Here is a 23,878-nt window from a genome sequence, read left to right as displayed (position 1 = left end):
CACCAAGGAGATAGCTAGAATATTTATGCTCACTATAACAGCTAGCTGACCCTTATTTCTTTCTGACTCTGCAAGGTGATTCAGTTCTTTAGTGATAATCACTGGACTCCTGTATGAGATCTTACAAATCTGTTCCCAAGATGAACAATAAATAAACTGTGGAAATACTTTAGACGGCAGATTTCCAATGGGTGGGAGGAAGATTTTACTCAACTAGCCTTTGCTGAGTCTATGGGGCAATGCTCATCTCTGTTTCAAGGCCATTGAGCCAGCATTGTCCGAGGACATTTCTGAGGTCATGTAGCCAGTGTGACATCACAGAGCGCTATTACCTTTCCACCAAAGTGGTACCTATTTATCTACTTGCATTTCTATGCTTTCAAACTGCTAGCTTGGCAGGAGCTGAGCAAGCAACAGGAGCTCACCCTGTCGTGTGAAGCTCGGGTCTCCAACCAGGGCTGCCAGCTTTCCAGCCGACAAGCCTAGCGTCCTCACCATCTTAACCACACTGAGCCACTGCTCTGAGTTGGGACTAAATAAACACATGACTAAAATGAACTAAGAGTGTTTATTCCATTTGGTTCAATACTCATGCTTTCAACAGGAATGCTGCAATATTATGTTAGAAGAGTCCTTTGAAAGGTGGTTGCTTCATAAACTGTAATTTGTCTGGGGTTAAAGCAAAACTGCCTTGACATGGGTACTCTTAAACCCCTTGATTTCAGCTCTGAATTACACTTAAGGGTGCATTATACTACTAATTCACAGAGCTTTGGGGTTAAGGCCATTAAATGTCAGTTATGATAAAAGTAGCAAGACGTCCAGCACATGTTCCTCAGTGATTGATGGCCTCTTCTCACTTTTAGGATCAAACAGTCTTCTCATTTTTGTTCAGTGGGTCATCTGAGATAATGTACTAGCACGTGATCCAGCCTCTTCGAGGAAGGTTGTCCCTTGTCTTTGATCCCTGAGACCCAGAACTTCTGTGATGAACTGAATCGGAATGGACCCACGGCGGAGACGGAAGCTCTCTTGTGAGAGTTTTCAGCTGCTAAGCGACAGAGCGTGCCATCTTTTCACCAGCTCCTTGGGTTTACTGATCATCTCGTTCCAATGTTCGAGTTCCTTCCCCCGGGTGTACATGAAGGGCCCCACAATCACACAGCCCAGGGAGGAGGTCTCTAAACAAAGCCACAAAAATTGTGAGGATTAAACAAAGATCATGGCGGAAACTTAAAGGGAGTCCCCAAGACTCCTGAGAGTAGCCTCATGGGCTGCTTACCATCCCCTGGGAGAACAGACAAGGTCAGACTGGTTGCGTCCAGCTCCAGCTGGTCCACCTTGAAGCTAAAAGTCTCGTTGTATAATGGACTGGAGGATCCAATGATTGCTGTGGTCCTTTTGCTTTTGATGAGCTGGTTGTGGTTCATTAGTGACACTCGAACACACACTCCTGGAACAAAAGGACAAGGTTGGAAACACGGAGAAGAAAATGGTGCTCAAGCACCACCTCCAGAATGGCCATCAACATATGGCCAGAATAAAATTATATGTTGGAAGAATGCCATCAACATATAATTTTAATTTAATTTTATGGATTGCACCCATAACAATACCCCAAATTTTCCGGCAGCATAAGCATGGATAATGGGAAATTTGGTTTTGTTGTAAAGTAGATATAGATATAGATATCTAAAACAAAGCTTGGTCAATATTCAATGTATGCTGCTCCAACATCTAATAGGAAAGTCTGGCAGTTAACTCTAAAGTTGAATTCTTTGAGTTTATCATCTTTTGATGCCTTATCAGAAAGCCAAAATGCGTAGTTCCTTCCAATGCTATTCTATATGATTTCATTTTCATTTTCATTTTATTAAATTTGTATACCGCCCTACTCCCGAAGGACTCAGGGCTGTGAACAGCCATAAAATAAAACATATAGATACAAAATTTAAAATAGAGATAAAACAAATTAAATAAATTTGGCTGAACCATTTTAAAACCCCAATAATTTAAAACCAAATTTAAAATTCCCATTTAAAAAGAGGAAAAGTTTAGGTCAGGCCAGCTTGCTGGAATAAGAACGTCTTGAGCGCGCGACGGAAGGTACGCAGATCCGGAATCCTCCGTATCTTGGGGGGGAGCTCGTTCCAGATAGTAGGTGCCCCCACAGAGAAGGCTCTCCCCCTGGGGGCCACCAGTCGACATTGTTTGGCCGATGGCACCCGGAGGAGCCCCTCTCTATGGGAGTGTACTGGTCGGTGGGAGGCTATTGGTGGTAGCAGGCGGTCCTGTAAATAGCCAGGTCCTAAGCCATGGAGCACTTTAAAGGTCATAACCAGAACCTTGAAGCGCACTCAGAAGACCACCGGGAGCCAGTGCAGCTCGCGCAGGAGAGGTGTTACATGGGAGCTCCACGCCGCTCCCATAACCACCCGCGCGGCTGCACTCTGCGCCAGTTGGAGCCTCCGGGTGCACCTCAAGGAGAGCCCCATGTAGAGAGCATTACAATAGTCCAGACGAGAGGTGATGAGGGCATGAGTGACCGTGTGTAACGAGTCCCGATCTAGAAAGGGAAGCAACTGGCGAATCAGGCGAACCTGATGAAAAATCCTGCCGGTCACGGCCGTCAAGTGTTCTTCTAAAGACAGCCGTGAATCCAGGAGGACGCCCAAGTTACGAGCCCTTTCCGTGGGGGCCAATGATTCGCCCCCAATAGCCAGTGATGGCGCCAGCTGACTATATTGGGACGTCGGAAACCACAGCCACTCGGTCTTGGATGGGTTGAGCCTGAGCCCGTTTCTCCCCATCCAGATCCGTACGGCCTCCAGGCACCGGGACATCACTTCAAGGGCATCGTTGGGGTGGTCCAGGGTGGAGATGTACATTTATTTAAATTCAGCCAGACATTGTGAGTGTGATCTATTCTCACCTCAGCTATATAGAGGGGTAGGAATACACAACTTTCTCATTCTTTTTTTTTTTTCTCTTTAGCCTCCAAAAGCTATAAGAACATAGGAGAAAAGTCTCTGGAACTGAAATAGTTAATATTTGTTTTTATTTTGGCAAGTTGGGAGGGAGGCACTTGCTAAATAAATGTGTCAAACCTCCTAGAGATCCTATTATGACTGCCAGGGAAAGCCAAGACCCAAAAATCATGGCATCAGGAAGCAGGGATTTGTTGACTCACAAAACACCAGCTATCTGACCTTGGAGAAGCTTTCAGAAGGTCTTGGAAATGGTTCTAAGGGAGGGAGGTCACCTGTAGTTGAATTCTTTTGTTCACAACATAAGCATGTAGGTACAAAGGCAGGGGGAATTAGTACTATAATTAGTGTCAATCAAAATCAAAGCCACTATGATGTGATTAATGCCCCAACTGTCTTATCTGCATCATACATGCAACACACATAAAAAGAGTTTTGATTGCACCCCTGTATTTGCCAATTTGGCTTTTTTTTTTTTTACCACAATCTGTAGCCCTTTCTTTATAATGCCTCAATACATTGCCTACTTGGGGTGCCGTAGGAAAGAGAATTAGGGGTATGTAAAATGTGGAGGATTATTAGTGCCCTCATAAATAATTTGTCCACTATTTTTAATAGGCTGGAGTATTGTAGCGTAAGTTTATACACCAATTGATAAGTAGCAAATGTCAAATACTGCAGCATAAGATCATGAGATGTCAAATACAGATAGAATATTAAGCAAATATTGAAATCTCCTAAAACTATTTAGAGGACATTCGACATTGAGTCCCCAATAGGGATAAAATTGTTGGATATTGAGAATAAACAATTTTTGAAACAGAGGAATTCTGGGCTAAAGTTCTGTACACGGAAGAATTGCTTTAGATTAATGTAGGCTGCCGCAAAATTCTGAATGGCCACTGGATGAAAGCAAAGAGAAAGAAGAATCAAGAATATCTCAATCCTGCCATCTGGTGGTCTGGAGTTGGATAATCCAGATAGGGTAGCAATTTAGACCCAAACTGAGATGTGGAATATATATTCAAACATTTGATTTTAATTTAATTTAAAGTTTTCTTGCTTTCCTCTCACGGTTGAAGAATAGAAGGTGCCGGTTTGGTGTTACTGACCAGTGCCGTTTCTCTCATTCTGGAGCTTTAAACCTCGCGCTCTCAGAACCACCACTGTGAGCCGGGCCAGGTAGTCATTGTAGCTGAGGGAGAACTGGAGGTCGCCATGTTCAGAAGATGGCTTGAAGGAGGTAGAAGAAGACACGGGTCAGAAATCTATACTTGAATTGTTATTCACTCCAATTATTAGTGGGATGGCTAAACTAGAAATAGCATAGCTAATGAGTCTGTAATTAATTCTCTTTCTCCTTCATCCACCCATCCAGATGTTGGTGGATGGTCAGAATTGTTGGGAAAGGTTCTCCTACATCAGCAACATCTGATTCCTTTCCTCAAGAAATTTCTTCTGATTGACTGACAAGAGGGAAGAAGGCAAATAAGATCAGTAAGATTTTCTTGGCTCATCCAGTCTGATGCTGATTATAGTCACACATAACGCTAAGCCAGGGTTTCTTGAAGAACACATCAAGCTTTAGTTTGAATGCAAGTCGGAAGTACCCGGTTTTAGGTTTCAGGACTTAATTTGATCCTCACTTCCCTTATTTGTATTCCAAATCCTCACCATTTTGAGACAGGACCTACTTGAGGCTTGTCACTCCCAACATGGACTTAGCATAGCTCAGAAAGCAAAGAACTCCTACCAAAGGTCCCAACAAATCAAAAGAAAAACAGCCTCGACTAATTTTTGCCAGGACTGCCCCATTCTCGGTGACCCCACAGCTCCCCAAACAATAAAATAACAGTTTTATCACAAATAAGCAATTTCACAGACTGCATTAAGTTAAAAACAATCACAGAGGGAGCTAAATAATATGTGAATTCTAGCCAACATAGAACGTATGTAAGGATCTATCAAATTCATTACTTACAGACTTGTCCTAAAAAACAACAACACCCCAAAACAAACCATGTGGTTATTCATCTCATGAACTTAATATTTCATTCATTCCTTACCTCCAGGTTGTCTGGTTCCAAATCTCTCCAGACGACAACCTTCCCGTCTTCAGCCAAAGTTTCGTTTTTCAGTGGGAAGATCACTTGACCCAGGAGGACCTGCTTCTTCTGTTTATCAACATGGTAGACACAGAACTTCAGTGTCCTCTGAAATAAAACAGTGCTTGAAATCTAGAGGAGGAGGAAGCACAGGAGGAGAAGCAGTTGGGATGAATCTGACCACAGCTCTGAAGACGAGGAAGAACAAGATAATCTGGAATATTCAAGGTAGAGCAGAACCTTCTCCCTTTTAATTCTGGGAATACATAAAGCTCCATCCTGGTCAGTTTCTCCATAGGAGACTTTTTCCAAAGTTTCATGAAGGATAAGGGAACATTGGATCCAACAATTCAATGATCTATCTCAGTGGTGAAATCCAAATTTTTTTACTACCAGTTCTGTGGGCGTGGCTTGGTGGGAGTGGCAGGGGAAGGATGCTGCAAAATCTCCATTTCCTCCCCACTCCTGGGGGAAGGATATTGCAAAATCTCCATTCCCACCCAACCCTGGGTCCAGCCAGAGGTGGCATTTGCCGATTCTCTGAACTAGTGCAAAATTTCTGCTGCTGGTTCTCTAGAACCTGTCAGAACTTGCTGGATTTCACCCCTGGTCTGCCTTCAGATGAGAATGATCTTTCAAGCAGACCACGGTTGGTCACTCCTAGCTCAACATTTGGGAGTGATAAGATCTTGGGGATTGTTTGGGGGCCGGTGTGACTGGCTGGCTGAAAACCTGAACCTGAATTCCAATCAAGGAACTATCAAGAAGAAAACAACACTTCTACCAACACTGAGAGGGCAAGCCACTTATGCATACATAGAGCAAACCCTACTCCCTTTCTAGCACTGATGATGTTACCCAGCTGGGACGTCTGCAAGGAAACCACCCTGCTCAGAGAGCACCAAGGACCCCCACAGTTCTCCTCCTCTTCCCCCCTGGAAACCCTACTCCCTTTCTAGCACTGATGATATTACCCAGTTGGGTAGTGAAATGTCCAGAAGAAAACAATCCAGTCCAGAGCGCACCAAGGACCCCACAGTTCTCTTCCTCCCCTTCCTCCTCCACAAACCCCATTCCCTTGCTCTTGTGCACGGGTGACGTTACCTAGTTGGGATATGCAATGCCTGCACGAAAACAACCAAGCTAAGACCCCACAGTAGAGATTGATCAAGCTCATCTTCAGCGATGCTTACCTGGAACACAAAATCCTCATCAAACTGAGGATTGAGATTTTTGCGTTTTGTTTTAGATTGCAAGTAACGCCTCTCATCAGGGAGCAGGTAGATCTTCACCAAGGGGTTGCAGGAACCAGAAGGAGGCTGCAGCTTTCGGGCTTTAATCAAGGACACCAGGAGCCTTTCTGACTCTTTCTCATATTCCACGGAGAACCAAAGCCGACCAATGTTTCCTTCTGGAAAGTCCGTCTCACTCTTGTCTTCTGGAAACCGGTAGAGCTCTGGATTGATGGTCCCTACAAGGTACGCTCCAGCTTGAGGACAGAAAGGAAGCAGCCAAGCTCACTGAGTTTGAAACATGAAGTGGGCAAAGCCTGTTTAAAACCTGGTTGTTTCTACCGTATGTACTGTGGACCATCCATGCATTTCAATGAATGGTGATATAATAATTTTGCATCTGAGAGTGATCGAGCTTTCAAGACAGAAGCTGAATCATATCACCTCTTAAACATAACGTGGTTCAGTGGAATTAGCTTATAAATGTGTAGGAGATAATCAATGGATACCAAAATAAAAATTTTATTCCTTGAATTAAACGTTATAGTCATTCAATTCAATGGACCCTTAATTTGTTAATTAAAAGCAGCTACAGTATCTCATACACACAATATTTCTGTGTTATCACATAGTATCCCAACCGTTTAAAAGTTTTATGTAACCCTTTTCATTATTTAAAAGTGCATTTTTGGATGACCAGGATCACTTAAAATTGCACAACGGTACCTGGAAAGTCATAACAAATCTTGGGAACAAATGAGACCGTTGCACTCTCTCTTTCAGTCCCTTGATTAAGGCATCGCCTTCAGCTTTGCACTTGGTGGCCTCATCAGGACATAGGCACCCTCTGAAGGTAGCAGGGTCATGTTCCAAACTTCTTACTGTGGCGTCTCCTGCACCATGAATGTTTCTGCTCCAAGGAAGCAGAGGGAGGAGGGCTGCAATGCCCCAGGGCACCAAGGAACCTTCCATTTGGTCCAACCAGCATGCAGACAACGGAAGAAAAGCTACAGAACCTCTTAGGCTCAACAGTCAAAGAGGCAGGAGGGATAAGATAATGTTTCCACCAATGAAAAATTATCCCCCCCCCCCCGATGATCAAGTGGCTCTTTTGGCTGGGTGTTGTTGCTGGGGGAAGGAGTATTGGGTTTTTTATTCTTTTATACTGGATTTTTATTGTTATTATTATTAAAGACACTGAGAATGAATGGCAGCCATATAAATCTCCTAAATAAAATTATGCAAAGTTTTAGGGCATTTTGTTGAAAATTCATGCTTATTGTCTTTCCTAATCAGCTATTATAATCTTAACTTTTATCTAAAGACAAACTTCTGTGGGATCAACGTAGGTCTGAAGCCAATCCAGGCCTGGGACAAATGTTCACATTCAGTATTTTGAATGACACTGGAAGTACAGGAAGTGATCCTCAACCAGATTGCACCATCAAAATAGGTTCTGACCCTTAATGACTTTAATAATTTTCCTCCTCTGTTTCTGGCAGATAGGTTTGTTTGTGCAAAATCACAGGAAACTATTGTATTTAAACAGGAAAGGGCTTTATTTAAACAGCAATACTGTTTAAGTATTAAGCCCATTGACTTAATGCAGAAGTGGGATTTGGGGGCAAAACCCAATTCCTGGCATTCTACTCACCGAAACAAGTGCCAACCCACCTAAAGAATGGAAAGAGGATCGGGGTCCAGAGTCTGGGGTAACATAAAGCTCACTCTCCTCTTGAATTTGTTCTCCGTTTAGCGTATCGGTCCACACTTGTCGGTGAAATTTGGGTGGGACAATGAAAGGAACGCTCTTTGCTCTGTCCAAAGGCAAACACAGAGTTGAGTTATATTAAGGAAACAAAAACCATATCAGGAATCTAACTGCTCTGAAAACAGCACAGGCAAGGTTGAAATATCTGGAACCCTTCCAACCGAAATGGAAGAAATTGGAGCTGAAATCTGCCCCACAAAAAGTCAAAGGAACTTAAAAGGATGTTTGGCATTAATCAGATTGTGCTTGTTGCTTCCCGGCCCTTTTCTAGAATTACATCTTCCTTTTCTTCCCATAATCGTACTTACTGACAGTCAGTGGCCGGCAAAGTAGCTGCAACAGTTAAAAAAAAACAAAAAAATCCATAATAGCAGGCTGAACAAAATCAGAGCAATAAAACCACCATCTGACAAAACAAGACCAAATAATTAGCCTAAAATTAAGATAGAACGGTTAAAAGGACTTCCTTGGGACATCTTTTCAAGATTGGGACACCTTGAGTCTTTTTAGAGAAGAGCTGCTGATTAAAACACTTGGCAGCTGAGTGGATAAAACAGGGCTCCAGCGGTCCCTGGATTGGGCGAACTGGTAGCGACGGTGGCAGGAGGATCTGCCCACCCGCCCAGACGTCTCTGCGCATGCGCCCATGAGCCAATCAGTAGCGGCCGAAATAGAAACCCACTACTGCAGGGTTCCGGTGTCAGACCTGGGAATAAACTACCTCCCTTCCAATGGAAATGCGAAGGAGGTGGGGGAGGAGGAGGTAGAGAGATGAATAAAAGTGGGAAAATTTAAAACCAATAAGAGGGAGAAAGAGTAACAGACAGAAAGCCAAGACGCCTTTACTTTTTGGCCTCATTTTAATTTGAAAAAAGTTCAATCCAGGAGATTTAAATTTTTCTATGGAAAGATGGTGTTTTGAATTGAAACCAAACCTTAAGCATTAAGATACCCACAAATCATGGCTAAATGACTTTGCATATTGTCCCAGGACAAGCAGATTCTGAAACTTGACACACATTGCTTTCATTTCTCTTCAACCACCACAGGGAAATTAATTAATCTAAAGGTGAATTATTATAAGAATAGACAGCATGCTCTGAACATCCGCATTTTGTCTGCTTAGATGTCTTAATTACAAAGCATGGCTGTCAAAGATGCTTCCACATCCTACTAATGGTGGATCAATGCAAAGGTTTGGAAAAAAATGGCTGGGAACTTGATATGAAGAGATTGTGTAAATTTTGCCCCAGGACTGATACAAATTCTAGAGTCTTTCTCCCAGTTTACCCAATTCTCCTTCCTCTCTCTTTGTTACCTTTCCTGGAACATCTTCTGCCTCCAATTAGCTGGTAATTAGAAAGAAGGGTGTAGGTCCCCGTTGCCCCCCCCCCCACAGCTCTTCAAAGGAAAAATCGGTTGAAATTTCCTCTGGCTTAATGTGAAGGGCTTTTAAGTGATTCGTGGTTATTTTATTGTTATTATGCAGTCAGATATTGTTCAATGAGCTGGAAAATGTCTGTTGTTCATTTATTGAAGAATTGTTTGATTTTTGGAATCTTCCGGCAGGGGCTCTTAAATACCGGCATTCTGTTTACTTTTGCTTTGTGTGTGTGTGTGTGTGTATTTCTTTGGCTGCTTGGTAAAGAGGAATGGAAGAGGAGGGGCTCCTTGTCTCTGGCCCAGTGGTCGGAGCGGCCACCGTGGATTCCCAAGGTTGACTGTCCTTCCCCAAAGCCTGACCCACAGAGGCTTTGATCCACTTGAGCCTTGACTGGATCCCCCATCCCTGGCAGAGGAAGGAGATCCCCAAAGAATATGAAGGTGCAGAGAGAGCGTCTCCGTCTCTGTCCCCAAAGAGGGAAGGTGATGGCCAGCAGGAAAAGGGCCTTTGTACCTGCCATTTTGAGGAAGAACCAAAGTCGGCTGAGCAACGTCTGGCTCCTGCAAAATTGAGTTGACCGGATCAGTCAGTTCTTCATAGGAGGCCTTGAGATATTTGCTTTTCCAGAAGAGGTAGGCGGCGATCCCCAGAAGGACCAGAAGCAGAAGTCCAGCTACCACTCCACCAGCCACAGCAACTGCCTGTCCTGGTGTACACAAACACAGGCATAAAACATGCAAAGTGAAGACATCCACTTCCCAAAGGAAAAAAAAAAAATCACGTTGCCCACCGTTCTGGCAGCTGTTTGTTTTCTGCTTCATCCCCACTGCTTTCCTTTGTAGAAAGTTAGCACCCGCCCCTCTCCTAGAAGATACTTGGGGAAATAGTTAAAAAGGCAGAATATTATCTTTCCCCTAAAAGAGAAATAGAAATCTTAAAGGAAACGGAAACTCGGAGCCACAGTTCCCTGCCCCCCAAGCAGATACTAAGCTGAGGCCAGCTCTTAGAAATGCAGATTTGGTAATCCATTCAAGACAGGATATTTTGAAGAAAGGCAGAATTAGATAGAAAGGCAGGCTCAGCCCTCGCTCAAGATCCAAACCAGGAAAGCCATTAAGACACAATAGGAATGGCCCAACACCCTTTCAGCACACAAGTCTCCTCATTGCATCACCTCAGAGAATCCAGGCTTCAATCAGACTTAATTCAGAAGACCTAAAAAGTTAGCTATGATCCCTGCATAAAAGTGGTGGGTTTCAAAAAAAAATTTCTTATCGTTTCTGTGGGTGTGGCTTGGTGGGCGTGGCATGGTTGGTGTGGCAGGGAAGGATACTATAAAATCTCCATTCCCTCCCCAATCCAGGGGAAGGTTACTGCAAAATCCCCATTTCCTCCCGATTAGCTGGGACTCGGGAGGCAGAGAGTAGATGGGGGAGGGGCCAGTCAGAGGTGGTATTTACAGGTTCTCCAAACTACTCAAAATTTCCACCACCGGTTCTCCAGAACGGGTCAGAACCTGCTGAAACCGACCTCGGCTGCACCTCCTCCCCCTGGGAGTCCGACAGCAATAGAATGCATTTCTTGCACAGGAACAGGAAGCTCAAAGGCAAAGCCCAAGAGAGGGTATAAGTACCTCTCTCTCTCCACTCCATGTGGTCAGCTGCCCAAGACTTCAAACCCATGTGGTCCTGTTCATCAATAAACCATCTTTTCAATCAGCCTCCATGTTTCCAGCGTCTTTCTCCCCACTTGGAACTGAACCAGATGGCTATGTCATCCAACACCTTCAAGTGTGCCACACTTCTCCTTGTCCTTTCAGGCCAACCTGCGCTCTTATCCAGGGGTATTTGATCTCTCCACCCACTTCCTTCCACTTAATTGGAAAGGACCATCTTGACTCTGTCCTGTAGCTAACAGGGCAAATAAATAAAATTGTGTCTCACTGTTCAAATACCAGACAAGTCATAGTCACGATCGCCAGCTGCCCTAGGCACTAAAAGGGTGTATAATGGGGATCCTTTCTCCCTACTGTTGGAAGAAATGGGGTGGGTGCTAACTTCCTACACTACTTCCCTCTCTTTCATGGAAGGTCCCTTCTGCAAATGAAAGAGATCAAGTGGTTCCTTAAAACTGTTTTCTACCCCTGAAGTTGCCATACATGCTGGAAAAATAGACATTAGCCCCACTTCACGCAAGAAACGAAAGGAAGTCCATTGCTTCTCCCTCCCTCCAGGGCTGGGTTACAAAGCTATTGAGTCACCTTGATTGCACTGGAAGGTACCGATAGAAGAGGATATTTGTAGCTGAGGGTTCAGCTGTGGGATCCTTGGTGTTCTCTGAGCTTGGTTGTTTTCTAGCAGACGCTTCATAACTAGGTAACATCTAGTAAACAGAGAGCAAATCCCTTCCCTTCTAGCACTGATGGAAGTTAGCTAGTTGGGTCTAGCTAAGAAAACAACCAAGCTCAAAGAGCACCAAGGACCTCACAGCCTTGAAAGCTTTCACGATGAAGTTCTTTGGCCCCAAAGGAGCTGGCTTGGGCAACAGTAGAAGACCTAGAAGACTGAACCGTGCAAGCATCTCCCAAGGGTTGTGTTTTGAAAGCCACTGGAAGCATTTTGGAGTTCCTGACCTGTCTGTAGTCCCAACACCCAGAGCAACTTGGGAGGAAGGTAGAATGAAACTGCCATCACTCATCCAGCTTTTTCCTCCCTGCGTTCAGCATCTCCAATCACAAGCATTCCACCGGCAGAGACATTAGCAAGCCATCAACAAACCATGCATCACTTTGCAGCTATTAACAGCAATATTTTGCCTCTTGGAAAAACACAATAGTTGATTTTCGGTGCCAGCTTGGTAGTCCATGGATGGAGCTGATCCCTTGTTTTGTTATCTCCCACCCTGTGAGTAAAGTTCATTTCCTTCTCAAATAGCCGCTCTTTAATGGACATCAGATTTATCCACCGTGGAAACGTGTGCCTGTTTCAGAGAAATGACGGCAGAGCAGCAGATTGCTGCCTGTGATTCTAGATTGTTAAGTGCGATGCTCAAGGGACCTCAAGTGGAGGTGAGATGCTCGTGGTTGCAGTCGTCTGGCCAGGAAGTGAGATTGGCTGTTTTCCTTTAAATGTTCAGCATTAATATTTTAAAATTAATCTCTAGACATCAACATGGATGCATGCAGACTACGGTACATGCTGATTTATATCTAAAAGTTCATGCCACAATTTTGTGAGAACGCAGCAACAGGTCCTGCATTGCTAATTGGAAAACAGCAAAACAGCAAGAAGCTGAACAGGACCAGAATATTCTCGTTTTTGCATTCCTTGCCTTTGTACACAATCGCTTGGCTAGACCTTAAAGAACGACAGGAACGCCAATGGTTTTTTTCTTCCTCTGGTGGTGAAGAAAAATTGAGATATAAAATAAATAAAGGCAGATTGGACCTGCATTTTTAGGTATACAGCGATGAGTCTGGCTCGGAAAGAGAGAGAACGTTCTTCGGAAGAACAGAACATCTCTTTAGCTTTTGCATCTGTGAAACCTTCGAGATGGCAGAGAAAAGGTTTAACAGATTAACAGAGAGTTGAAAGGGACCTTGTAGGTCATCTAGTCCAACCCCCCCTGCCCTTACATCAGCAGACCTTACATCATTTCTGGCAGATGGACGTCCAGTCAGATGTCCCACTGACAGGTGTGGGACATCAGGGTTGCTCTCTCTCTCTGAAGCAATCACCATACCTGAGACTGGAAGAAGAGGGAGAAGAACTACTGCAGCTGGAAAGGGAGACAGGTAGTCCTCGACTTACGACCACAACTGAGCCCCAAATTTCTGTTGCTAAGTGAGACATTTGTTAAGTGACTTTTGCCCCATTTTACGATCTTTCTTTGCCACCTTTGTTAAGTCAATTTCTGTAGTTGTTAAGTTAGTAACACGGTTGTTAAGTGAATATGGCTTTGCTCCTCAGAAGGTCACAAAAGGGGATCACATGACCCCGGGGGACACTGCAACGGTCGTAACTGTGAATCAGTTGTCAAGCATCTGAATTTTGATCACACGACCACAAGGAGGTTGGAACGGTCATCGTTGTGAAAAACAGTCATAGGCCGTGGTGGGTTTCAGCCAGTTCTCACAACTTCGGTTGTTAACTTTCTGAGCAGTTTGGCAAACTGGTTGCTGGAAGAAATCATTAGGGCAGAGAACCGGTTGTTAAATTACTTGGATCCCACCACTGGTCATAGGTCCCTTTTTTCAGGGCCATTGTAACTTTGAACAATCACTAAACAAACTGTTGTAAGTCGAGGATCACCTGTACTCATTTTCCTAACTTTACAAGGACTTGATGAGTAGAGTTCCTAGGCGTGGTTACACCTCTGCGTGGTTTCCAACATCGGTTTCAGAAATACGTCAAAGGAAGGAGCTCTCTGGGGGTGGAAATCTTTCTCCGACTCCCTGGAGACCTCTCTGTTTGGCCATGTCCCTCAAGCTTCAACCCCTCTCAAAGAGTGTCTGAGATCTTATTTCCTCAGAACTTACTTTTCATGTCTTTTTCGTGAGATCAGAACTTACTTTTCATGTCTTTTTCGTGAGATCCTAAAAGTTCCTTCAACCTGCAAAGAATTTAACAGCGGTTCAGACATGAGAATTAGAAGGAGTCGGATAAGGGAGCAGATCCCCTGGCAAAATCAGGGTGAAGCATGGAGAAGGTAAGAAAGCCAGAGACCATTGGAAAAGGAATTTGCTGCACAGTTGTTAATCACGATGGCTGTCGTCTTTACGTCCTAGAACAATACACATAAAAAATGGGAAAATTACAGCCCTGGGTGCAAAATACACATTTGAACCTCCAAGACCCAGACAGAGGGTGCTCTCGTCTAGGGAGGAGATATTTCTGCAGATTGTGTAAATGGGTGAAAGAGAGAACCAGTGGCATCTACTCAGATTCTCAGTTCTGCATATCAACAATTGGTAACTTGAAGCTTATTCTGGTACTTTGTCTGCTCGGTCCAGCTGGACAGAAATATTGGCTAAGCCAAGCAGAATGACACCGACTCCCATTTCCGAAACCACCCGTGGCTAAATCAGAGACATGTTCAAAGAGATGAGGTGGACAGATGCCACTGAGGATCCAAAGTGAGATGTGTTTGCCCTTCTCCTCCGACTCTTCTGTCCCATCTCCAAAGTTCCTTCTCTGAGCAATAGTTCCACAGGGATGTTCCTTACCAGACATGACACCTAGACGGAAGACACGGTGAGGTTCTCAGGATCTTCGATTGCACCGCAGCTCAGAGCTTCAATTCCATCTTGGACCCAACTCTCCAACGTGCACTTTCTCCTAGTGGTTGTCCTGTTCTGCTCTCCTCTATCTGAGGCGTCTGAGGTGGTGGTGGTGGTGGCCGCAGCAGCAGCGGCAGCAGCAGCAGTCAGACAGGGCTTTCTCTCGGCTGCAATGGCTCTGCTCCCCACACCCTCCTCCAGATCTGATATACCTGGTATTAGAAAGCTGCAAGAACTCCACTCAGTCTGCCTTTGTCTGCCTTTGGCTGTTGAACAACCAGCTCCGCCTCCTGGTCACATACCAGTTCCTGAATGTCTCAGGGCTGCGGAGAAGCTGCCAAGTCTAGGGAGGAGGTAGCCAGTGGGCCCCAGCAAGGCAGCAGCCACCTCTTCCTTCCTGGAAAGCGAGGGGGCTTAGCTCCTGCCTCTAAAGCATCCTTCTGACCTAAACTGTCCGGGATGAGGAACCGGAGCAGAAGATCAGATTATGATGAATTTTTCTTGCTTTGGCTTATTCATTAAATCAAGCCTCATCAATTTTCCTTCCGTAGTCAGGGGAAGGCTGAAATGAAAGCATCCCTGGCCTTATTTTTTTTTCTTGCATTTCTACTCGCTTCTCCAAAAGTGGTGGTGGGAATTCCAGAGGCCTCTGGGGACAAACATGCTGTCTTTTAAATTGTGTGTAAAAAAAGCTCCATTCTTCCACTTTCCCTGCAACGTGCCTTAACTGGAGAGGAAATAGCCCAATCCTTAGAACACCAGGTGAGCCCACCTGGCAAGATCTCCAAGTAAAGAGTGGCTGGCGGACACAATGAAGTTTGAAATCTCCTAGAGTAAAGTTTGGCCCATGAAACTGAAAAGGGCATTGTGGGAAAACAACATTAGAAAAACCTGGCACATTTTGCAATTCTGGGGCTGAATTGTTTTAAAATAATTTCTTCATATCATCCTCTTCTCCTTCTCCTTTTCCTTCTCCCCTCCTCCTCCTCCTCCTCCTCTTCCCCTGGTGCACGGAGGAAAGATCATTTTGCAAAATGCCCTTAGGGACCTGCCTTTCTGGAAACCCTCCATAAGCTTTACCTCCTGGGGATCAGCAAGGGGTGATTTCAGGCCAAACTCTGCCCTTTGTGGAAGTTTCCATGGCTCCATAAATGGATGGCTTTAGAAGGAAAGCAAGTGTGCGACATGTATATGGGCTACAGTCTAACCTGCCAATAGTGGGGTCCTCTGCTTCTAAGTTGGGGGGGTGGGGGGGGCAAGGAATACCAGGAATAGTCAAGGAAACCAACCAATAGATCATTGAGACAATCAACCAGATGAGTGAAAACTCCAATGACCAGGTTCAAATAATCAACCTTTGGACATAATATTTGAAGATCTAGACTTCTGGAGAAGTCTACTGTGGGAAGTTCCCCCCTCCTAGAGAATGAAATATTTTGGGGGATATTAAGAGGCAGAATAGTATATTTCCCCAAAGGAGAAAGGGAGAAACATGCTCTTAAAAGTGCAGAAAGGAGCCCCAGTTTCCTGCATAGTAAAAGAGCCCCCTGCAGCTGCCTGAAATCTTTAGAGATGGAGATTTTGTGCCCATTAAGAAATCCAGGCCAATCTATTCAAGAAACAAAACATCTTCAGCTCCAGGGTGATGGGATTAAGAAGGACAGGACTTTTAGGACATGATAGGATTAACCCACCACCATTGAAATAGCAAGAGACACAAAAGCCCCTTCGTTGCACAATCCCCAGAACAGTTCAAACTTCAAAGCCACAAAAACCTATAAAGATCCATTCACTCATTCAGCTGTCCCAGAACCACAGGCTGTTGCTGGTTCTGCTCATCAATAAACGGACCTTCTTTCCTAAGCAGCCAGCCTCCATTTTATTTCCAGCCTCCATTTTATTTCCCGGCTTGGAACTGGACCTGGATTTTTCTTCCTACGCTGCAATGCAGAGAAAAGTGGAAAGAAAGAGAAGAAAAGGGTGTCAGCAGGTAGATGGCCTGAATTACAGCAACTGCGGGAACATCGTTGGAAGACCTGGAAGATCAAGTTCTTCTTCCTGCCTTCTGAATTTTTTTAAAAAATTAATATTAAAACGGGAGGTGTGGCTAAGGTGGCCATCATGGCTGTTCGGCTGCTTGGCATCTACTGCCCCTTTCACATTGCCCCAAATTGGTGGTGTGGCTGCATTCACTGCTTTATCTCCGCAGCTTTCAACGTCCCCTTTCTCTTTTCTCCCTCTCTCCTCCCCTTCTTGCTCTAATCTGATGAAACACATAGGATTATCTCTGTCCCTCGTGGCCATTTTGTTCCCTCGCTGTCTGTTGGGGTGGGGGTGGGGAGTGGGGTAGAGAAGCATTAAGTGTGGGTATGGGGTCTTCCCCATCATTGACAAGGGGAGGACCATGTCCTCTTCTCTGATCTTGTTTGGTTGCCTTCCTCAGATTCATTCCCTGAAGAAAAGATCCCAGGGGAAGTTGAAAACTCTCCCGAGGCTGTTTGGGTTTTCTCTCTGACTCCTGAGCATCTTTTAGAAAACTCCTTCTCAGATCTGGATGTGAAATCTCAGGGCGTGGAAGGAAGGTAAGTATCTTTGCAGAATATCTTTCATTCTCCCCTTACCCTTGACAGATACCTTATGTTAGAAGCTGGTTTTGGGGCAAACAACAAAGCGGAATCTATAAAATTAGAAAAGCAACAGTGGCAGAACGAGGAGGGGTAGAGACAGGAAGCCTGATAAAACAACTGGAGCAATTATCCAGTTTTATTCTAGAGAAAGAAAATTGATCCAAAAGAAACCCAATCAGTAGCTAAGAAATACACTCAAATCAGTCATTCTGAAAGTCTGCTTCCTTTTCCTGTGATTCCCCACTCCCTTTGCTCCTGGAGGATTTTTAAGAAAGCGTTTGCTCAGACTGTATTGTATACACTCGTCCAGTCCGTCTAACTGATGGGATAGAAAAATAACTTGATGGTTGTTTGAAGGGAAAGTGAAGGTATACTTGTCATGTTTGCTCTACTCTCCACTTGGTCCAGATTAAGATAGAAAACAGGTTCTAAGGTTTGAGTTGGTGACTTCTAGAACTGGACCTGAAGTCTCTACATCTCGTATTGATTTTTGAGTTCCCAGTCTCTGCTTGAAAGTTTTAGAGATGTAGACAGGAGATTCTTGTTCTCCACTGAAATAAAGGAAGGAAGAAAATTGATTTTATTGCTCTTTGATTGTCTATTACATCCTCTCAGTGGCCGATCTATTGACTATGATATTCTGCAATGTAACTCAGTTCTGTAATTATCTGAAAGAAAGACAGCTACTTCTGCTTTCTATTAATCCTTAGTTATATCCATAGAAATGAGAGATGGGCCCTTTCTTAGCTGAGATGACAGCCCTAGTGGGTAAAAACATTTTTATGGATGTACACAAGAGATGATTAATTTAAAGTTGGTCAAATTAAACAACTCTGGCAGATTTGAAACACCAGAAAATTAGACGGATCTATTGACTGACATGTGTCAGGTCATTTATTTCTTTCTCCACCAGGAAAAAATATTGTAACAAATGTATCTTTATTGATCAGAGTTTGTATTTTTTTCCTTTTAAATGGGCCTGTTCAATGGTGGCATTAAATATGAATCTGCAGATGGAACATATCTGCCTGAACAGATAAAATAATGTGCAAAAAGGGATTATAATAATGTTATAGTGGTTGCTGCAGTTACAAATCATAGGATTACTCCTGTAGGAACGGGAAAGCTCAGATCTGAGATAAATGAAATATCATGCCATTTGTGCAGAATTAAATAAAAATGGAAGGGAGCACACAATGATTTTAAATGCTAGGTAATGTGACAGGTTTTAACAACATATAAGGGAGGTTTTTGAAAAACAAAACACGGGAAGTTTCTCCACTGAATTTCGTGTCTCTTTTTTGCAATGCAGATCTGGGATTTTTCCAGAACATGTCAAAAATTAAAGAGGACGTAAGCAAGAACCTGTAGAATCAAACAGCAGGCATATTCAGGAAGGGTGTCTTTCTTTGCTTGGAGACCAAGTTGATTGTCTGAATCTGGTGTCTTGAGACTATCAGAGAATATTGGGGAATACCTGTGCCTGGAACTTGCTGGCATTCCCCCCCCCCCCCAAATTTCCAGAAACACTGTCAAGATAAAAGAGACAGAAGGGACTAACAGCCATATTTTTAAAGGGATCTTTTCATTTTTGTGTGTGCGGTTCTGCTTCTTTCTTTTTCTTTTTTTAATTCCAGGACTTTTTTTGTGGTAATTAGTTTTCCAGAAGAGGTTAAAAAGGCTGAATTTAAAAGAGGACTCTCAAACCATTAATAGCTATGCTGGATTTCACTCAAGGCAGATAAATGTAGTTGTTCAACTTTAAGAACTTAATGGAATGTATTGCTGCTCAGACTATACAGAGAGTAAGTAAGTAAGTACCATAAGTAAGTGGCAGGAGGGAGGGAGGGAGGAAGCAAGGAAGGCTCAATTACTCACCCATAAACTCTGCACTTGTTGGGAAGCTGGTAGAAAGACAAAACACTCTCAATGTAAGGCACCATGACAAACGCACAGCCTCCCTGTTCTCCAGTGGTTCCTGTAATGTACTCCTTAAGGGATTGCCATGCTGGTAAGCCAGCTTTTAAATTTGCCCTCCTGTTCTTCTAGCAACAGCTTGGAGAGCAGAGAGCAAGCGCATGAAACATGAACTCTCTGCCATGGGGTTCTAGCTCCTTTGTCTCCTTTGTGCTGTTGCAGTTGTTGTTATTGTCTATGGGGAATCACAATCACCCAGGTCATGCTTGTCCCAAAGGTGCTTTTTCCAAAAGCAACCGGACTTTCTTGGGTTTTTCCTTCAAAATGTTTCATTTCTCATCTAAGAAAAGCACCTTTGGGGCACATATTATTATTGCTCTGCTTTCTAAGACCTGCATTTCTTCTCTTAGGACTAAGGAGGTTAAGAAAAATCTATATTTGACCACCAATCTTTCTATCATCTGTCTGTCTGCCATCTCTCCCTCCCTCCCTCCCTCCCTCCCTATCTCTATCTATCCATCCAGCCACCCATCCATTCTCTCTCTCTCTCTCATCTATCTATCTATCATCATCATCATCTTTCTATCTATCTCTATCTATCTTTCTCTATCAGGTGCAGTACACAAGACCCTCTCTAAGCAGGAAGGTCTTTTGAGAAGCTCTTCTCCTCTTTTATAGACCTTCATCTAGTTTGGCATTTGAGACCTACAGCTTTTACAGTGTTTTGTCTTTAGTCTTCAGAAACCTAGATATGCAATCGAGCTCCCCAAATAAAGGAAGCCCCAGGAGACCCCAGCTGCAGGAAAGAGCACAGTAAACACTGCTTTGAAAGCACCCTTGGTTTAAATGCTCTTCAAATAACTTGTGCTCAGAAAACCATAGCTCAGGTGTTCGATGCCAAGGAGAGGAATCCATTGCCCAACTCAAACCAAGCTCTCCAGCAACTGAGTTGACCACTAATCTTGTCTTTTCCTCCTCCAACGCAGCCACTGATCATGGCAAACAAAGACCATCAGCTCCACAACTGCTCCCTGGGGGAAACCTTGAACTATCTCTACCCAAATAATCTGAGTGTCGACTGCCACCCTCTGCCAAAGAGCTCCACAAACCTAGAAGGCATCAGGCAGGGAAGTTTTAAAGAAAGCCAGAGCCACAGACAGGACCTCCCCAAAAGCCTCAGCGGTTCTGTTTGCCAAGCCCAGGAGAAGGGGACCACTGCTGGAAGAATTCTTAGCAGCTTCTCTCCACAAGACAATGCACAACGTCCCATCAGAAACAGCAGCCACTTCTTCAGTGTTGACCAGTCCCCAACATCTGAAGAAGGGATGATGTATCCTAGAACATACCTCCAGGGAGGTCCTGTTGAGAAGTTAACTCCAGCCTCTGGTGCCAACCCCCAACATCAGTGGACAATGGAGGGTCCGGGAGTTGCAGTCCGGAGAAGCCTCTCCGACCTCACCTGTAGTTGCAAGCAACCGAGTCCAGCCTTCCACATAGAGTCAAGTGCCACATCCCCGGCGGTATGTTCACACAGTAGTAATTTTGCTTTGGTGGACAGACTGATGATTGCAGGACTGAGATATGGAGTGGACCCTCGTGAAAACAGCCCAGATTTGCAAAGCCATAGGATGCAGGTTCCAAGTTTGTCGAGGGACCCCAATATTGTACCTGCTAAAGTCTTTCACCAAGGGGCTACATCGCACAATGTTGCTATTTTTACAGACTCTGGAGCATATCCCACAAATGTTCTTGCTTCAAGTCCTGCTCCTTTCTCCAACAGGACAGTGCATGCCCACAGTGGAATAGGACACGGCAGCTTTTCAACTGGCACCTGCCCACCGGGAATGGTGACTGTTCCTAATGCTATCCTTCCGCCCTGCAGCAGCAGCCACGTGTCTTCTGCGGAGGGAGAAGGCACCATTCCCGCCCACTGCCATTCCTTACCAACACCTTCTCTCCGGTTTGCCCAGAGGCCGGCATGTCCCATTAATGAACTGGGCGAAGAACATGCCAACCCTGAGGGCTGCTCATCTTTGCCTGCTACTGAAGTCTCCTCTGTGAATGGGTCAAGTCTGGAAGCCAACCACATCCCGGGATGCTGTGGGGCCCATGGGGAGCGGGTGGTGCCTCCTCAGCCTTATGGACGAGCAAGCAAAGGTCAGGAGGAAACGAAGACCGTGTATGTGGTATGGAACAGCCACCAAGACGGGGTTCAAACAGTCATAAAGACCAAAGACACATGGACCATGACCTCTAGGAATGATCTCACCCAGGGATTCCAGTCTCCGCTGGACTACAGAGACGCAGAAGTGCAAACCTTCACAGGAAAGGAATGCAAGTCCGTGGCAACCAGCCCATCTGTTCTGGCAGAAGGCCAGCCTCATGTCTTCCCAGAGGTGAACCTGAAGCCAGAAGCTGAAGGTGAGAAGTCTCCTGTGCAAGACGTCAGGTGGGACGATGAAGGCATGACCTGGGAAGTCTATGGGGCAGCGGTTGATCCCGAGGTGCTTGGACTGGCCATCCAGAAGCACCTGGAGATCCAGATAGAACAATTCCAAACAGAACCCGAGGAGCTTTGCGCAAAGGCCACGGAGAAGCAGCCTGCCAAAGAGGAGAAGCGAATCTCCTTTGCCATGGTGATGCACTGTCTGCGAAACCCAGCCTGCTGTGCACGGTCCAACATGGCAGTGGAGTGAACTCCACCCAAAGACCATTGTTCCCAAACTGCCAACAAACATTGATTCTTCAAGGGGGCCAAGGGCACCCCAAAAGTGAAGCTTCAGGGAGGCCCTGGGACCTTCACAGCCCTGCTTGTACAGGACAGGCCTCCAAAGAAAGAGGGGGAAGGAACTATTGCCACCTCCTTCTCTGCAGCCTCTCTTGAGGCAATCCCCCACCTACCCTCCCTGTTCCTTCTCAGCTCTCTAAAAAAGTGGGGAAAGGTGGGATGGGGCCTGCTGGTGGTCAGCCTCGTCAAGCTTTCTGGAGACCCTGAATGGGCTGATATTCCTCCTGCAACACTGGCAGGGAAGGAAAGGCCACAGGATTGTCCTTCTTGGCTTCTCCTACCTCAATTGCTGCACCGTGAGGTCTTTCTCCCCCACCCCCAAGGGACTCCCTTTGCCTGGAGGCCCGCAGAGGCCCACTGTTTCTCCTGTGCAACACAGATGTCCTCTTGGAGCAAAGCTGGCCACCACAAGAATCTCCTCTACCCATCAGATATGCTACAGCTTGAGAAGGCTGTCCTTCTCAAAGGACAGCCTAAGAGCCCTAGGAACCACAGAGGAAGCAAACTCTTCATTTCACCCTGCAGAGAAGACAAAAATGTTACTTGTGGAATTACCTTGGTGCATTTGATGGGGAAGAGCATTCCACTTACGCACACTTTTCCTCAGCTTTGTAAGGATTTCTGCTCCTACCACCTATTGGGGTAGCTTCCTTCATTTTTGGTTTTCTGGAAGGACTGAAACACCCTTCTTCCATCTGGATTAGTAGTCTGAGTCTTCACATACTTCTTATTGTATCATGTTTGTGGTGTATGTCAGTGTGAACTTGGGTTCTAAATGTGATTATACGGCAATGTGTGTATATATATATTGCCTCCAGAAGCAGACCAGAAGGTTAAAAATTCATGAAGAATATTATTGCCTTCTTTTTCTATCTGCACTTTGTCATCTTGAGTAGCAGGGAATTCTGCTGTAAAAAAGCAGGAATATGACATTATTCCTCCTTCTCTGAATCAAAAACTGTGTAGTTTCCTTTTATGTTTGATCTTTGGGGAAAACTGAACCTAAGACCTCTTTTATTGATGAAGCGAATGACTGACAACTGCTTGAGTATATCACAACCTCCTCTTTTTGGTTATTAGAATCGCCTCCTGCTGTTGATCTCTGTATATTTCTACATTGATTGTAGCCTAGATTTTGTTCTGTCTCAATGTTATTTGTATCACTAAAATACTAGAGTGAATGCCATTTTATACTTTTCGTACCAATGCAAATAACATGTAAACAACGTATTAAATAGGCAGAGGAACACTTCTTACAGAATGACAGAATAAGAGAGTTGGAAGGGACCTTGGAGGTCTTCTAGTCCAACCCCCTACTCAAGCTGGAGACTCTACACAATTTCGGACAAATGGCTGTCCATTCTCTCCTTAAAAGCCTCCAGTGATGGAGCACCCACAACTTCTGGAGGCAAGCTGTTCCACAGATTAATCGTTCTAATTGTCAGGAAATTTCTCCTTAGTTCTAAGGTTGCTCCTCTCCTTGATTAGTTTCCACCCATTGCCTCTTGTCCTGCAGTAAGTTGACCCCCCCCCCTCTTCTCTATGTCTATGGAATTATGAGGATCCATGTTATAAATGTCTTTTTTCTTCTAGGCTGAAGAAGTTGAAGTCCTTGTGTGGTTTTGTAGACATGATATTTTGGAAGAACGTTCCTTGCAACTTCTTTGGTCCACAGGGACCAACACCCTTGAGGATAGCATTGCTTAGCGACACGGTTAAGCAAAGAACAAACAGACAAAGAGTTAGCAGAGATCTGAATGGCTACTTTACAATGAATGCTTAACCTTAA

The 23,878-nt window shown here is 44.7% G+C and overlaps 2 protein-coding genes across 6 annotated transcripts; one reads left to right on the top strand and one right to left on the bottom strand.

Annotated features, from left to right (window-relative positions):
• Positions 1-549: 549 nt before the first annotated feature.
• On the bottom strand, positions 550-15,021 carry SYT15 (synaptotagmin 15). Its single transcript, XM_034434773.3, has 8 exons — positions 14,704-15,021; positions 9,993-10,185; positions 7,999-8,141; positions 6,286-6,581; positions 5,054-5,224; positions 4,100-4,220; positions 1,283-1,453; positions 550-1,181 (listed from the first exon to the last, which is right to left on the bottom strand). The coding sequence occupies exons 1-8, from the start codon at positions 14,708-14,710 to the stop codon at positions 1,045-1,047; spliced, it is 1,239 nt and encodes a 412-aa protein (XP_034290664.2). The 5' UTR covers positions 14,711-15,021; the 3' UTR covers positions 550-1,044.
• Positions 15,022-16,902: 1,881 nt separating this feature from the next.
• Positions 16,903-23,878, top strand: GPRIN2 (G protein regulated inducer of neurite outgrowth 2). Of its 5 annotated transcripts, XM_034434767.3 has the most exons (3): positions 16,904-17,339; positions 19,022-19,189; positions 20,288-23,878. In XM_034434767.3, the coding sequence occupies exons 2-3, from the start codon at positions 19,157-19,159 to the stop codon at positions 21,995-21,997; spliced, it is 1,743 nt and encodes a 580-aa protein (XP_034290658.1). In that variant the 5' UTR covers positions 16,904-17,339; positions 19,022-19,156; the 3' UTR covers positions 21,998-23,878. The 5 variants fall into 5 exon arrangements, with proteins under 5 accessions (XP_034290661.1, XP_034290658.1, XP_087728065.1 ...); XM_034434770.3 differs by lacking the exon at positions 19,022-19,189 and having other exon boundaries at positions 16,903-17,339; XM_087871939.1 differs by lacking the exon at positions 16,904-17,339 and having other exon boundaries at positions 18,709-19,189.

Source organism: Pantherophis guttatus, chromosome 6, assembly GCF_059756535.1.
Source record: "Pantherophis guttatus breed Tessera chromosome 6, ASM5975653v1, whole genome shotgun sequence".
NCBI classification, from domain to species: domain Eukaryota; kingdom Metazoa; phylum Chordata; class Lepidosauria; order Squamata; family Colubridae; genus Pantherophis; species Pantherophis guttatus.
The sequence above is the reverse complement of the archived record's forward strand: the minus strand, read 5'-3'. Positions and strand labels throughout refer to the sequence as shown.